Source organism: Coccinella septempunctata, chromosome 7 (assembly GCF_907165205.1).
Source record: "Coccinella septempunctata chromosome 7, icCocSept1.1, whole genome shotgun sequence".
In the NCBI taxonomy this organism is placed as follows: domain Eukaryota; kingdom Metazoa; phylum Arthropoda; class Insecta; order Coleoptera; family Coccinellidae; genus Coccinella; species Coccinella septempunctata.
Genome location: NC_058195.1, coordinates 6277152 through 6293251, shown reverse-complemented (window position 1 = coordinate 6293251; position 16100 = coordinate 6277152). Strand labels below are relative to the sequence as shown.

Here is a 16100-nt window from a genome sequence, read left to right as displayed (position 1 = left end):
AATTAAAACTTGTATAGATTCCAGACTCCCTACATCGGAACTTCTTGCACAGAAACAACAAACCAGATTGATGTATTGTAGGTTGCAGGCTACGGTATTGTGTGGCGTGAGAGCTATACAGAGTGTTCATGAATAGTTGCGGGATTTTCAAATGAAATTTTTTTTTTCGGCAGTCTTCATTCAGATATGACCCCCTAAAGAAGGCCTCTGAAAAGATTTTTTTTTCTTAGAAATGGGAAAACTGACAAAAATGAAAATGAACATTCAATTTTGTTCTCTACTTGCTGTAAAAAATCGAATTGCGATTCTGCTTAGCTTAGGTGTCTGTCCACTTACATCGGTGAGGCAGAAAATTGGTTAAAATCTTTGAGATAGTTCTTCATACACGAAAATTTAACATTTGTAACATTCATTTAACAAATGGACAGGCGCATCCATAAAGTATTGATTGTCCCAAAGGTCTGCGCGATCTTTTGACGTCATCTCCATTCCAAACATGCCCTGAAATTCCTGGATATTCGATAACATATTGTACATAAATCTTTTCATTTGACACCGATTTTCAAATTATTTTGTGGGATATATTTTAGGGGTGAGTTTGTTGTGGTACAATACGTGTAAATCATTGTTTCTTATTCCAAGAATCCTTAAAAGAATAATTGATCTTCCTGCTGGATTCAAATCAAAGGGGACTTCGCGTTATTTTCTTATAGTTTGGAAGGATCACAGGAAAGGATTCAATAGTTAATGGAAACATAATAGAAATGATGATGATTTTGTCATTCGCGGTTTTACACTCTTTTTTTCATTTTATATATAGAGTTGAAGTTCTACTTTTTTATGTATTTGGACATACAACTCGAATGCAATTGTTCTGCGATACACGTTTTCTCAACAGGATGAAATTTTTCTGACAAACGGATAATAAAGGAGTTTCCAATATCTGAATACTCAATTTATGCAGCGTAAATCAATGAATGAAAAACCGAGAAAAAATAATTTGTAGAGCTCTCAATTCTGTCTGTCATCGCATCATCAACATCTCTTCACATCAGTACATATACAAAAATTAATAACCGTGAACCTTAACTTATGAACATAATGTTTATTATTTATATCTGAGCGTAAAAAATTCATTTAGACAGACTGCAATATTTTTGTCCTCTTGCAGTCCTGATGATGTCTGAAAATTATGGAGAAACGTTGACCTCTTAATGAATTCTTTTCTTAATTTGTGACTGATCTTGGTTCCAGTAGATCCATTTGCATTATTTAGTAAGAACGTGATACTAAGATGAATTTGTAATATCTGAAAAACATTTTAATCTTTTCAGGTTTTCGTCAAAAATGCCTAGTTCAAGAAGAAAGATACTCAAACACGTTATGTCCAACATTTGGACCAGAATGCACAGAACAAAGCAAATTCCTAGCGACATCATGGAAACTCCACTGAATCGTTGTTTGAATACTTTCGATATTACTTTGTTAGGTGAGTGAATTTTTTTCTAACAAAGTAATTATGTATTTCGATAGTCTCTTCACTGCAAATTCCACATAAAAAATCATTTCAAAACGGCGCAAGGTACAAGTTATTGCTATTGGTTTATTAGTAGAAGGCTTCTCCAGAGCTTCTTCTAGATTCTACCTGTATTATTCTGCTAATTGACCAATGAAGCTGTCATAAATCTGAATTTCAGGCATCGGACACATGGTAGGGGCTGGAATATACGTTTTGACAGGGACAGTGGCAAGGGATATAGCTGGACCTGGCATAATATTTTCATTTTTGCTAGCAGGCTTGGCCTGTATATTATCAGCATTATGCTATGCAGAATTCGGAACAAGAATACCTAAGGCTGGATCTGCTTACATCTACACCTACATCAGCATTGGCGAGTTCTGCGCATTCGTTATTGGTTGGAATATCTTACTAGAACACATGATAGGTAAAAACTATGTCAAGTACCTAAATATATTGAAGATTTCATCACATTTAAGTCTTTTCCATTTTCTCTCTCAAGAAGATTTTCTATTCCATTGGTATTCCTTTATTTTGGACTATTTTCTTTTTTTTTTCAGCAATGACCCTTGGATATATAAGTATACAGTGTGTCAGCCAGAAAAAGATTCTACGTATACTGACCTATACCTACCTTATCCAGAACAACTTTTTCGACAATTTTTATTGTCATTTATGATCTTTTTCTGGTGGACACACTGTAGATCTCCTATTATTATTCAGTTCTCTAACTGTTCTCAAATATAGGGGCGGCATCTGTGGCAAGGGCATGGAGTGGCTATGTGGATTCACTTTTCGATGGCATCATCAGCAACACAACAATTGCATTTACAGGAGAATTACATGAAGCCCTTTTTGGGCGTTATCCTGATGTACTCGCCTGCTTGGTATGCCTCACATACGCCTCGCTTCTAGGCATCGGAGTCAAGGGATCCGCCATAGTCAACAGTATCTTAACAATGGTCAACTTATGCGTTATGGGTATCGTAATAACCGTCGGATTTTACTACGCCGACTGGGACAATTGGACAGAAGTGAGAGGAGGATTTCTACCGTATAAACTTGAAGGTGTAATTGCTGGGGCTGCCACCTGCTTCTATGCTTTCGTAGGATTCGATAGCATCGCTACTTCTGGGGAGGAAGCTAAGAATCCCAGTTTTTCCATTCCTGTAGCTACAATAATATCTATGGGGATTGTTACCTTGGGTTATGTACTAGTAGCTGCTGCCTTAACTCTTCTGATACCGTACCACGATATAAACCCTGAGGCAGCTCTACCTGAAGCCTTCGCACACGTTGGTATGCACTGGGTGAAATATGTGGTGTCCCTAGGGGCCCTTTGTGGTATGACGACAACTCTATTTGGGTCCCTATTCTCTCTTCCAAGATGTATATATTCCATGGCACAAGACGGCCTTCTATTCGGTTTTCTAGGGAATGTTAACGATAAGACCCAAGTACCATTGGCTAATCTAGTAATATCAGGAGTTCTCACCTCCCTTATAGCCTTGATGTTCGATCTGGAGAAACTGGTAGAATTCATGTCGATTGGTACACTTCTAGCCTACACTATAGTGAGTGCCTCAGTCATCATACTGAGGTATAGGCCTAATTACGAAGCTAGCAAAAGAATCGTCTCATCTCCCAATTCCGAAGGCTCGATGTCTTCAGAATTAACCAGCCCCAGTAGTGAAATTGTGAATTTAGCTGGTACTTTGCGGGTGCAATATAGCTGGTTAGCTCCAGTCCTGGGCAGATGCAAGGCGGGATCTGCAGTATGCATGTCAACTTTAGTGTTCATACTCTTCAGTACAGCTTTATGCATTATGCTCCACGTTTCCAATTATGATCTGGAGTATGGAACGTGGTGGTCAATTGGTTCGATTTGTTTCTTCATATTCGTCATGGCATCGTGTGAGTATTGACTTTTTAACTGACTTATTTCAGACATCATCTGAACCCTGTCTCATTGTCACATATTATTCGTGGTTATTTTACAGTCCGTTTAAATTGTTTAAACAGGTTTATTCTCTCGGGTCTGCCCTCACGCGATAGCTTTTCGATGAAATATCGAGATTTGTCATTAGAAGTGTTGTTGTTTTGGAATATTTATCACATTCAGGTGTCCAAAGTTGTCCTTCCAAAAATCCCGAAAAATGTAGTGTCAGTTAAAACTTCCTCAAGACCGAACAGTTACACCTAGATGGATGAAATTTTCAGATTTATTACTAGAAGAGTTGCTCTTTCAGAATATGTATTACATTTCCATCTACGGTTACTTTTATTGACAGATAAACGACTCGAAAGCTGACCTTCGAAAAATCCTGAAAAAGATGGGTTCAGTTAAAAATTCGTCAAGATCGAACGGTTGCGCCGACATGGATGAAATTTTCAGATTTATTACTAGAAGAGTTGCTCTTTCAGAAAATGTATCACATTTCCATCTACGGTTACTTTTATTGAGAGATAAACGACTCGAAAGCTGATCTTCGAAGAGTCCTGAAAAAGATGGGTTCAGTTAAAAATTCGTCAAGACCGAACAGTTGCGCCGAGATGGATGAAATTTTCAGATTTAATACTAGAAGAGTTGCTCTTTCAGAATATGTATTACATTTCCATCTACGGTTACTTTTATTGACAGATAAACGACTCGAAAGCTGACCTTCGAAAAATCCTGAAAAAGATGGGTTCAGTTAAAAATTCGTCAAGATCGAACGGTTGCGCCGACATGGATGAAATTTTCAGATTTATTACTAGAAGAGTTGCTCTTTCAGAAAATGTATCACATTTCCATCTACGGTTACTTTTATTGAGAGATAAACGACTCGAAAGCTGATCTTCGAAAAGTTCTGAAAAAGATGGGTTCAGTTAAAAATTCGTCAAGACCGAACAGTTGCGCCGAGATGGATGAAATTTTCAGATTTAATACTAGAAGAGTTGCTCTTTCAGAATATGTATCACATTTCCATATACGGTTACTTTTATTGAGAGATAAACGACTCGAAAGCTGACCTTCGAAAAGTCCTGAAAAAGATGGGTTCAGTTAAAAATTCGTCAAGACCGAACAGTTACATCTAGATGGATGCAATTTTCAGATTTGTTACTAGAAGAGTTGCTCTTTCAGAATCATGATTCGAGAATTATATTCCCGAATTCAGAGTTTTGCTGATTCCACCGAATTTTCAGGCCTGGTTGTGATTATCGCACATCATCAAAACGATTCAGCCAACTTGAAATTCAAAGTTCCGATGGTACCCTTGATGCCTGCTCTGAGTATATTATGCAATATCGAATTCATGATCCATTTGAATATTCTGACCTGGCTAAGATTCTTCGTATGGATGGTATTAGGTGAGTATTTTCTGAGTAACAATACAGACAAAAAAAAAATTATTACTCAGATTTATGGTGGAAGCAGAATACGAATATACATAAAAATTCTAAAAGAAGATTGCCTCCCAACTGAATATAATTTCTACCCACATAGTAGAACCTTTCAGTTTGAAAATTGGAGTTTTTTTTTTCTAGGAATGCTCATTTACTTCCTTTACGGCATTCATCATAGTAAAATGGAAGATTTGAGCACCTCCTACTCTGTACTGATGACTTCATCGGAAGCAGTGAAAGAAAAATGGGGATCCACCACTAGGACGAACTTAAAACAAACTTTGTTCAAGAGGAAAGCTTCAGGTGACCGCAGGGCAATCATAGATGACGAAGATAGTGACTGAGAATATTAATCCCACATATTTTTTATGTTAGGATACTTTTGATAGTTCAAACGAAAGGACAATAGGATTATAGGAACTATGAAAGACGCCGAGAGCCTTATCCATGTAATCAAAATAATATTCGAGAGGTATATGTGTGAGTTTATCATGAATAAACATTTTTATTTTCTAATATTGAAAGGTATAGTTTGAGAAAAAAAGGTACGAGATATTATATTGCTGTTATAGATTTTCGACGCACAAGTAGGGACTGATAATCTGACGCTTATATAATGACTAATCTGAGGCAAAATCGCACATTTATTATGTATGTTTTAGTTGATTTTTGTTAAGCCACTATTTCAGTTCAATCTTTTATTATATTTTCTACATTTAAGTTGATTGTATGATATAGCTATAGGTTTTCCGAACGAGAGACTATTATCATTGTTATCTCTTATTACTTTTAGGAGAATTTATTGAAAAATTTTAATCCAAATTATTATAGTGTGCGTTTCATATGTTGAGATTTGGACATGTTGAATAAATGCATATTTTGGTTTATTGAATCTTTTACTGCTACTCAAAAATGTTCAATTGAGGGTTATTAAATATGCCATGGTATAGTGGGTATGTAGTAAAGGCTCTGGAACAATAAAACATCCAGGTGTATTCCAAATATAATCAATCGATTACAAGCTCTAACCACAGCCCTCTTAAACACAGTTAAGAGGGCTGTGCTCTAATCTACTTTCAAGCTTCTTCGAGAAGAGTATACCAAGTACCTCATCAGTGCTCCTTTTTCTACCTTAAGCATATACATATACCCCCTCCTTCATAAAATATTTAATTACTGCTGCAAGTCAACGAGGCAACTGAATCATATCAATGTTTTTTTACTTTCATCGCTCAAAACGATAGAACATTCTCCATTTGCAAAGGTACCACCACTTGGACAAGTGAATTGGATGGGGTAGAGCTTATCAGTGCCAGTGGTCTGACTGCAGATGTAATAAATGGAAGGATTATCGGGATGAGCTAAAGGAGTGGTGCTTGGACTCAGGCATCTTGCTATGGGAAAAACTGTGGGACTGATGGTTGTCAGATTTCTACTACAGTACGTTGTTTTAGCGTTGTATCCTGTACCTGGCTCGCAGTTTACTGAGTAGGCAGTGAATACTCCAGTGGCGTCTGGGATGCAGTACACGAATTTAGACCAATCCCCAGGGTGGGGGTATGCTCCTACAAAAAAAAATCAATTTAAACTCTTATTCGCATTTACTTTGAAAATCATGTTGATGTGGTCCAATAATTAGTATGTGAATGTATATAACTATAATAAATGAGAATAACTCACCCTGGTATTGACAGGGAAAGTCAACAGTGGCATAATCACAGGGAGGGTTGACTTCTTTGGTACATGTACCTCCCAAACAAGAGCTTCCAGTGGCGCACGTCATTCTATTAACTTTCTGAAATTCGTTACCAATTTTCACGCACATTACGCTAGTAGAACAACTTTCGCACATCATGCCAGCTTTTGTGCACTCTTTGACCGGTGCAACATCCCTGAGTTGCACTGGATTTGCGAGAACAGTTGAGCATGACAACTGAAAAAAATTAATCTGTGAAATTTCAAGATATAATGTACAAACAATCATACGGTCGCATACTTAAGTGTAATATTTTGTTCTCTGCATCAAATTTCATTCGCGAAGTAATGAAAATACGTTCATTTCATAATAATATACCTATACGTACTCACCAAAAAAATTAAATTCAAATATTTTTCCATTTCTTATGGAGTAGGTACAACACAGGCGATTATTTGAGTCTATTTACCAAAATTGAATAGGTATATTATAATCATATGAGAAAAACGAAATAAATACTCTGAATAATCAGATAATAATCGCCAAGCCTTGATTGTTCAAAAAGATTGAATGATGTTTTCGATAGGCAAAAATACGTTCGTTCTCAGAATGAAGCAATGAATTTATCTCAGAGATAATTACCAATCAGTATATATATCTACCCTAGAAATGAGTAATAATAAGGAATATTTAATATTTTCTCAAAACTTTGAGAATATTAAGGCAGTTTGGATATATCAGTACAAAAGATGACAATAAAACAAAAAATTTAATAACATGATTCTCACAAACAACATAACGTGTTTCGCTATCATTGTGCATCTTCAGGTGCAGGTCGAATTGAGTTCAAAATGAATGGTTTCTTTCAGATATTTTGAATTAATGAAAAGCCCCCTTAATTTCACAGCTTTTTCACTCAAAAAACTTTTTTCCTTGTAGTAGAACTAAAACAAGCTTTAAATTTGAATCAATTTTTGGATCTTCGCAACCAGAAATAACAAACTATGTTTCACTTCACTGAATTATATCAGTTCACTGCAGTAAACTAAAATTTTCATATACCCGAGGAATTTTCACCTAAAATAAGATTCATTCCTCCAGAATGAATATATATCTAGTTCCCAATTTAGCCAGCCAAAATCTAAGACCAGAAAATCATAAACTACACTTGGTTTAATATTTTTATTAAGTATCTTCAGTGTCAAAACTTTCCTTACAATATTTCGATTTTTTCATGTATGAGAATTATTAAAACTGTTTCTCAATTCATTTCCATGATGAATTAAAAAATGAACGTAAAACAGACTTGATCAAAAATAAACTGCTTAAGGCAATAAATTTAATTCAACTCCAATATAAAAAACAAATATGAAATTATTTTTAATAGTGAACTTATTAAATTATACTGATGAAATTTAAATATTTCGATAGTTTATTGAAATCAGAATGCATCAGTTGAATACCACAGTATCCAACATAGAACCTAAGCACTGCACAATATTATTTGTCATGAGAACATCAACTTTTTCTTCTAAATGTCTCTTAGGATCTTGTTTTCCCACATTTTTGATGGCTAACTGCTCCGGTGTCATTTTTTCTTCGTCTTCAAGAGCTCTATTGTAATTTTTGGCCAGTTCCAACATTTCCGATACGGTTTTCTCGTTTACACTACAATTTTCAGAATAATCTGCAAGCGTGAGCCCATCCATCCACGATTTTTTGTGTAAATTGAGCAGCATTTTCTGTTCTAACTCATTTTTCCTATAGTTTATACTGATTGAGTAATAATGGCGGTTCAAACCATGAATGAGGGCTTGAACTGAAGGTTTTTGTAGATGCCCTAAGTTAGAAGTTGTCTGTCGTGGTTCTTGCCCTAATACCATCATATTTGGATTGATTAACCTAAAAATGCAATTAACAAATCAACTTTAGTTTTTAATTTTTGTTTCTCAAAACAATCAGTCTCACCTGAACGCATCAATGACAACCTTGCCTTTGACGGATTGGATAGGGTCAACAACAACTGCAACAGCACGTTCAGACAAAGCTTCAAATGATTGTTGAGTGTTAATATCTACACCAGAGAGCCAACAACCAAAACCAGGGTGAGAATGATACCATCCAACTACCATTTCAGGTCTGCCTGTTTGTCGAAGCATATCCAACATTTTGGCTTGGAAAACAGGATCTACTGCTTCAACACTGACACCGGTACCAGTTTGAGGCATGGCGAATACATCAATTACTCTCACAGTGTAATCATCAACAAATTCACCTTGAAGATATAATTGGAAGTCAGTTTTGATGAGAAATGAGTTATCAACAGAAGTACTAACCCAACATTAACCCCATAACTTCCATTGGTACTCCAGCCCTTCCATGCTTCAACATCTTAAGAAGGGCCAATGATGAAATATAGACTTGTTCTGCAGTATCTACTACTGGGGCATCTGACGGAGGAGCTGCTTGAGACAATCCTGGCATGCCACCACCAAGTCTGAGAAGTCTATCCATTTGCTAAAATAAAAATAAACTTTTGAAACAAATTCCCTTTAAATCTCTCTAAAATAGTAATAATTATTAATACATACTAATTGTGAACTTATTCGGTCTCTCAGTAATGAATTGAAAAACAAGGAGTGTGTTAAATTTGCAAATCACCGTTTGTTATTTGACTTTGACAAGTGTTGATTACTGAACTGTCAAAATTGACAGCTGACTGAAAAACTGACAGCTGACTGAAAAACTGACAGCTGTCTGAAAAACAAGAGGAATTTCTAGTATTCTGTGATCCTAGGTGGTTCGTGTCAATGACTTTAACAGGTGTCGTCACTTTTCCTCATGCAATTTGAATTTTTATTGATATAATATATAAAAACTAAACTGATAGGATAGGATTTTACATAACTATGACGTGTTGGAGATTATCGAAAATCAGATAGTTGAAAAATCTTGTCAATTATTTCAACAACGCTCATAATGTCTTGGATAATAGAAAACTCATTGAACAAATTCCAGTATTTCCTTGTTAACGTACTGAAATGTGGACCTATACCAAAACATGTAGGCATTATTATGGATGGAAACAGGCGATACGCCAGGAAAATCAATGTTGAGAAAGTCGTGGGTCATACTATGGGATTTGACAAATTATCTGAGACTTTGGAATGGTGTAAAGAAATGGGAATCAAAGAAGTTACAGTATACGCTTTCAGCATGGAAAACTTCAAAAGAACTCCTGAAGAAGTTGCAGATCTTATGGATTTAGCTACTGAAAAGTTTAAAGATCTTTTAAAAGAAGAAAATAAGCTAATGATGGAGGGAATTTGTGTTAGAGTTATAGGAGACCTTTCAATGTTGAGGAAAGATTTACAAAAACTTATAGCAAAAGCCATGTTACTTACCAAAGACAACACGAAATCATTTTTGAATATAGCATTCGCCTATGTTAGTAGAGAAGAAATAACAACTTCTGTAAAAAGTGTGATAAAAGGGGTAGAAGATGAATTGATAGACAAGGACGATGTTACCGATAGGCTGATATCGCAGTGTTTGTATTTGAATTCTTTCCCTGATTTGTTAATAAGGACCTCAGGAGAAGTTCGTTTGAGTGACTTCTTGTTATGGCAGAGTTCGAATTCAATAGTTTATTTTTCTCAGGTCTTATGGCCTGAATTTTCGTTCTGGGACTTTGTTGTTTGTATTCTTCACTATCAGAAATCTTACTACAAACTTGATGAAATAAAATTGAACAGTACCGCTGGTGTACCTCAGAATAAGAGAGTTGAGAAATATCTATCGATTTTGAGAGAAAATAAATTCAAATTACTGGAAACTTATGCTTTGAATGAATGAATGTTCCATGATTTGTTCATGGAGACGAGCTTCGTTTGAATTTTAGATGTAAGAAATTGTAAAATCGAATCATAATATATTACAAATAGCCCACTTTGTTTTCTTCAAAACTAGACCCCGCAGCAACAAAACTGAAACAATTTTTATCAAAACTTGGTTTATTGAAAATTGCCAACAATTAAAAATACAATCGGTTTCACGATCTCAATGTACAAAAGTAAATTTAAAAAAAGTTATATCCCGGTTTTTTTCATTGAATTATGCGCCAACTTCGAAGACTCCACTCCGAGAGCAGATGAGAGTAATCTCACTACACTTTTAACGTCAGGATTGTCACCATCTGAAAAAGATAATCAAGATAAATTTCAAAGTTAAACAAGCTTTCTTGTTCATCGCAGAGGAAGATGTGAATCCAAATGTGGCAACATATCGCGTAAAACTCACCATCTGTAATTTGTCTCTCCAATTTAAGTTTTTCCTTATTCATTTCCAGCATGCCTTCTTCGATAGTTCCCTGAGAAATTAACCTATATACTGTTACGGGTCTAGTTTGGCCCATTCTGTGACACCTGTCCTCTGCTTGCTTATCATTATATGGGTTGAAATCGATGTCATGTATAACGACTGTATCAGCGGCTGTTAAATTTATTCCCAAACCGCCAGCCTTCGTGGAAAGTAGGAAGACAAAAATGTCCTTATTATCGTTGAATTCATTTATCAATTCTTGCCTAAAAATTCCAGGGAAAAAACAAAATTTCGTTTAAATCTTCCAGGTTTTGAAAAAAATTATAATCTCGACTAAAAAACCTCCTATCGACCCCTATTACTAATCTAAAAAATCAGAGGCTCGCCCAAACCCACACTTAACATTTCATTGAAATCGACCCTGCCGTTTTAAAAGTTTTCTCGACTGCAACGCCACCTACCTTGCTCGATTGAGAATTTAAACCATCCGGGATTTAAAACACAAACAATATTTCATTGAAATTTGCACGATTGTCTAGGAGGAGAACAGTGACAAGTAGAAATACACATATAAAAAGAAATAAGATTCAGACGACATATTAAAATACTTTAAAACGCAAGAAATGCTAGTTCGATGAACAAAACTTACCTTAAACTAACTGGGGTGCTACCATCTAACCTACAATATTCGTGTTTCCGTAATTTCATGTATTCCTCCATTATATTCAACATAATAACATACTGACTGAAAATTAGTACTCTATGACCTCCTTGCTTGAGATCGGCTAGTAACTTATCCAAGAATAAAAACTTTCCAGAACACAGTATAAGATTTTCTGGAAGATCGTAATCGTCAAGGCACTGAAAAAAAAAATTAAGTCATCAATTATAATGACAATATAAATGTTATTTTTATTATTATCAATTTTATTTTCGTTTTTACGAATACTCACAGCAAAATTCTTGATAAGGGAATAAATATCAAAATCGGACATGCACAGCAAATCGTCTATAATATATTCTTCTTTGGTATCTTTATAACCGGGATCTTTCGCAAGCCGTTTAGCTATTTCTTCCACTTGCGTGTAATCATAGTGATACCTCAACAAAAGTGGATGATTACTGAGTTTCCTTAAATCCGTCATCATGGTCATACTGTTCAGGGGTACCTCGTCGTTTTCCTGAGACATATTCGGGGTTAGATCGAAAAAAAATACACTAACGATAAAAGATTACCTTTCGCTCAATATTGGCCGCTTGGTATGAAGCAACCAGAGATTCATACTGTTCCTTTTGGGTGGGTGCCATCGGCACCGGTATCACATGATCCGTCTTGGTAGGAAGATCCTTCAGAACGTCCTGTTTCAATCGACGCAGCACGAAAGGCTTCATTATCCTTTTGGCCTTTTCGATTTGTTCTTTTTCGAAAGTCGGTAAATCCCCATCGCCTTGGTTGCTTTTCTGAAATAAAAAAAGGTACGATAAAAATATGCGAAAGGTTTAAAGTTGGTATACTCACAGAGCCTTTCTGGAAGAGGCTCTTGATATCGGTGGTCTTCTCGGCAAACATTTTCGGCATCACAAAAATCAACAACGACATTAATTCCAAGAGATTATTTTGCAGCGGGGTACCGGTGAGCAGAATTCTGTGTTTCGCCTGAAAATCATCATTTAAATTGCGAATTTGGGAGGTATTTAATTGAATACTCACGTTAATTCTTATCAGGTTCTCGTATCTTTGAGTATTCATGTTCTTCAACATATGAGCTTCATCGAATATCACATAATGCATAGGGATCACTTTGAACATCTTTCGTTCCTCCGGAGTATTCGCCACTGTTGTATACCTGAGGTTAAAACGAGTAACAGTGAATTAATTATCGAGAATTAGCAGTCGTCAATGCTTAATACTCACGTTGTAAGTACCACGTCGAATTCTTCGAGTACACCTTGGGCGAACTCTATCCTGAATACTTTTCTTTCTTCTATACTACCGTAATACATAAAAACCCTCAATTCTGGACACCATCTGGCAAATTCGTTCCTCCAGTTATCTGTAAAATAAAGAATTTATTCAGGATCAAGGTGAAACGTTTTCATTTAAATTTCCAACAAATTATGAGAAAAAAATAACAGTTAACATCACTCACCCAGGGTTGAAGCCGGCACAACCACTAAATGCGTGTCTTGGGCCTGACCGGTTTCTTTTAAATAAGCTAAGAACGATATAACTTGTACGGTTTTACCCAAGCCCATCTCGTCTGCCAGTATGCCATTCACTCCCTGAGAATGTAATACTGCCAACCAGTTCAAACCTACCATTTGATAGCTCGTCAATTTTAATCTGAAAATTAGCTGTTAAATACCGAAGACAAAAAAAATTTCAAAATTCAGATCGACATATGCTCACTTACGCTGATGATAAATTCCGCGGCTGCTCTTTAACGCCCGCGCCCGCAGCCACCGCCCTCTCCATCGATGTTGCTATATTCGTGCATTTCTTCATCAAATTCTTAATATTGTTACGGACGTAAAGAACTTGCTGTGCAGAGTTCAGCAAGTCGGTGCTCAGATTTTTATTCTTCTCCAATTTTTCTACCTGAAAATATATATTGGAAATGACACATGAATTAAATTATAATCTTGAATTTATACTCACTAAATCGATCCATCCATTGAAAGGACGAGATTCCATTAATGCCTCAGCCTTTTTTTTAGAACAGCTGTTCATCAGCTGAAGTTCCGTTAATGTTGCATTTTGTAAGAAATCGAATACATTTTTTTTATCACCCATTAGTTCGTCACTCAACTCGGTATCTGTATCTTCGTCACTGAAATAATCGGTTGCTGAATGTCAACGTCAAAAATGCAAAGAACAATTTTGATTTTTTATTCTTAACGTTCAAGTTACCTGTTGTATACTCTTTGATCGTTATAATCTGCAGCACCTGTGCTATCATCAGTGTCATCATCTTCTGTTCGTCTCTTTTTTACTGAAATAAAAGTGCAGTAGGTCCAATTAAGGCAGCAATGGTTGTGCGTGGAGTGCAAGGAGTTACTACTGTTTTGAAAGTCTTTTTTTCAACACCAAAAATCACCCATACAAAACCCTCAAAGGACAAAGTTGTAAAAATCATTGGTAAAAACATCTATAGAACCTTACACAAGATTGTATTGTGAGAGAACATTTATCTCCAGATTACTAAATCTACCTATGATTTCTCATTGATTGTATATTTTTTAATAATCGTGCCTAATCATCTTGAAACTCAAATATGCGAATAACAAACCTCGTTTTCTGTCAGATTGATGTTTTCCCGCTGCTTGTCTTTTGAAATTTCTACGGATTTCTTCCCTTGGGACACTTGAGACATTCGATTCGATGACCCTCTGTTGGTATTCCAACTTCCAATTCGCATAACCACCCTCTGTAACCTCTTTACCATGTAACCTTGACAGTTCAGCAGCCGCCTCATCAGTATTAAAATTATATTTTGAGAGCATATCATGGACCACCTGAAACAAGACATTGGCCATTTCTTCTTACAATTTACCCAATTTCAAACCCTTTCAAATGATTTTGTATATGACACCATAAACTCCACAAAAATATGTGTATGGCTGGCTATTGTTCTTTAAAATAGAGAATTCAATATCAAGGAATAAAAAGCAAGTCAACCATTTGGTTTTAAGTTAAATGGGTTCTTGTTAATTTCTTTCTTGGACCCTCTCAGGAAAAAAACATAATTATGTTCATAAAATAAAATAACACTCACCATTGCCTCTAAATGTGGAAACAACTCCAGCAAATATTTCATCTGACGTTCTTTCTCTAATATTGATGGTGTTTTCATTGTTCTTCTCACACCGTTTTTCACAATGATTAGGTTTTGATGACGAGAACTTGATTCTACGGTTGCACTACTACTTACAGATTGGGAAGTATCGTTGGAATCCGATTCTGAATCAGAATCAGTAGGAAGTATCAATATTCGCTTTCTTTTTGGTGCTGAAGAATTTGCAGAAGATACCGTAGCTGGAAAGGATAGGGAAAAAATTTTATATAAAAGATAGTAATCGAATAATAACACACTACATACAATTACCGTTCATAGAACTACTTGAGGTTGATATAGGTTCATGACTGAAAGCTTTTTTGTTTATTCTAAAACCTCGCAAGTTCAACTGAGAGCCATTATCATCAGACATTGTGATAAGTAGTGAATATTAAAAATATGTGTATAAATATAAATGAAATACAAATTAAAATCCTGTCCCACTATATTCCGTTATCATTCATTCATCTGCAAATCCCGAATACATCTACAAAGTTAATTACACAAATGTTTCTTTCTCCCAAGTCCCAAACTCCCAACTGTAAATCAGAAACAGAAAGCACAGAATTTCTCACAGTCACCTGTCCGATTTTTGGTTAAGTCTAGTATGTCTTAGATTGTCTATGGTATGTCTATGGGTTAAGTCAAAACTTTGCAGATTGTTTTCTTTGGTGAAATAAATTTGCAAACAGGTTCGCCAACAAAACATGATTTATTTTTTGCAAAAGCCTTTACGCAGACTTTATAAGAGAAAATAAACCCTGAAAAACTCAACATAATTCAAAAATAAGTTCGGTATTTCCATTCCAAGCATAAAATGATGATTTTGAAATATGATCGTAGCCCACCGCGGCAAATTGAAATTGTTGAATTTTTTCACAGTAATTCTATATCTTTTGAATTAGCATTTGTGTGAATTTATAAAATGAAGTAAAGAAATTGAGGTGATGGTTTTATTATTTTCTGAATAAGATTTGAAAAACGCATCATTTCAGCTGCCTCCAACTGTGTTGAATAACCAATAAAATATTTCTTTCCATAATGCCTTGATGAACAATGAAAATATAAGAATATACTCGAGTAATCAACACATTTTCAAGTGAACAATGTTATTAACACGCTTTCTTGCTCTATTCAGATAATATGTATTAACTTATTAAAATGGATTCATTCAGTCAAGTGATTAGAGTATATAGAAGATATTTCAAATTGTTGAAAAAAAAAATGAAAAACTTACTGTTATGGTATCCAACTCAATAACTCCAACAATTTCGCTTCTTTTCAAACCATCAAGAAAACATTCATCAAACTTTTTATATAAAAATTGATGATGAATGACAAA

At 35.4% G+C, this 16100-nt stretch overlaps 5 protein-coding genes across 5 annotated transcripts; 2 read left to right on the top strand and 3 right to left on the bottom strand.

Annotated features, from left to right (window-relative positions):
- The first annotated feature begins 463 nt into the window (after positions 1-463).
- On the top strand, positions 464-5793 carry LOC123317358 (cationic amino acid transporter 4). The gene is made up of 6 exons (XM_044903846.1): positions 464-592; positions 1335-1489; positions 1698-1946; positions 2267-3433; positions 4706-4870; positions 5048-5793. Exons 2-6 carry the CDS (start codon positions 1348-1350, stop codon positions 5248-5250), a joined length of 1926 nt encoding a protein of 641 aa, XP_044759781.1. The 5' UTR covers positions 464-592; positions 1335-1347; the 3' UTR covers positions 5251-5793.
- A 104-nt stretch (positions 5794-5897) lies between these two features.
- On the bottom strand, positions 5898-7156 carry LOC123317359. The gene is made up of 3 exons (XM_044903848.1): positions 6995-7156; positions 6587-6839; positions 5898-6471 (listed from the first exon to the last, which is right to left on the bottom strand). Exons 1-3 carry the CDS (start codon positions 7022-7024, stop codon positions 6110-6112), a joined length of 645 nt encoding a protein of 214 aa, XP_044759783.1. The 5' UTR covers positions 7025-7156; the 3' UTR covers positions 5898-6109.
- A 614-nt stretch (positions 7157-7770) lies between these two features.
- On the bottom strand, positions 7771-9330 carry LOC123316572 (26S proteasome non-ATPase regulatory subunit 14). Its single transcript, XM_044902718.1, has 4 exons — positions 9194-9330; positions 8939-9119; positions 8571-8877; positions 7771-8504 (listed from the first exon to the last, which is right to left on the bottom strand). The coding sequence occupies exons 2-4, from the start codon at positions 9114-9116 to the stop codon at positions 8054-8056; spliced, it is 936 nt and encodes a 311-aa protein (XP_044758653.1). The 5' UTR covers positions 9117-9119; positions 9194-9330; the 3' UTR covers positions 7771-8053.
- A 66-nt stretch (positions 9331-9396) lies between these two features.
- On the top strand, positions 9397-10550 carry LOC123316972 (dehydrodolichyl diphosphate synthase complex subunit DHDDS-like). Its single transcript, XM_044903299.1, has one exon. It carries the CDS (start codon positions 9582-9584, stop codon positions 10455-10457), a length of 876 nt encoding a protein of 291 aa, XP_044759234.1. The 5' UTR covers positions 9397-9581; the 3' UTR covers positions 10458-10550.
- A 47-nt stretch (positions 10551-10597) lies between these two features.
- Positions 10598-15329, bottom strand: LOC123316971 (SWI/SNF-related matrix-associated actin-dependent regulator of chromatin subfamily A containing DEAD/H box 1 homolog). Its single transcript, XM_044903298.1, has 15 exons — positions 15023-15329; positions 14699-14958; positions 14213-14438; positions 13834-13915; positions 13582-13753; positions 13337-13521; positions 13073-13266; positions 12838-12976; positions 12634-12769; positions 12442-12579; positions 12159-12383; positions 11876-12103; positions 11572-11783; positions 10902-11185; positions 10598-10797 (listed from the first exon to the last, which is right to left on the bottom strand). The coding sequence occupies exons 1-15, from the start codon at positions 15129-15131 to the stop codon at positions 10691-10693; spliced, it is 2697 nt and encodes an 898-aa protein (XP_044759233.1). The 5' UTR covers positions 15132-15329; the 3' UTR covers positions 10598-10690.
- Positions 15330-16100: the final 771 nt, after the last annotated feature.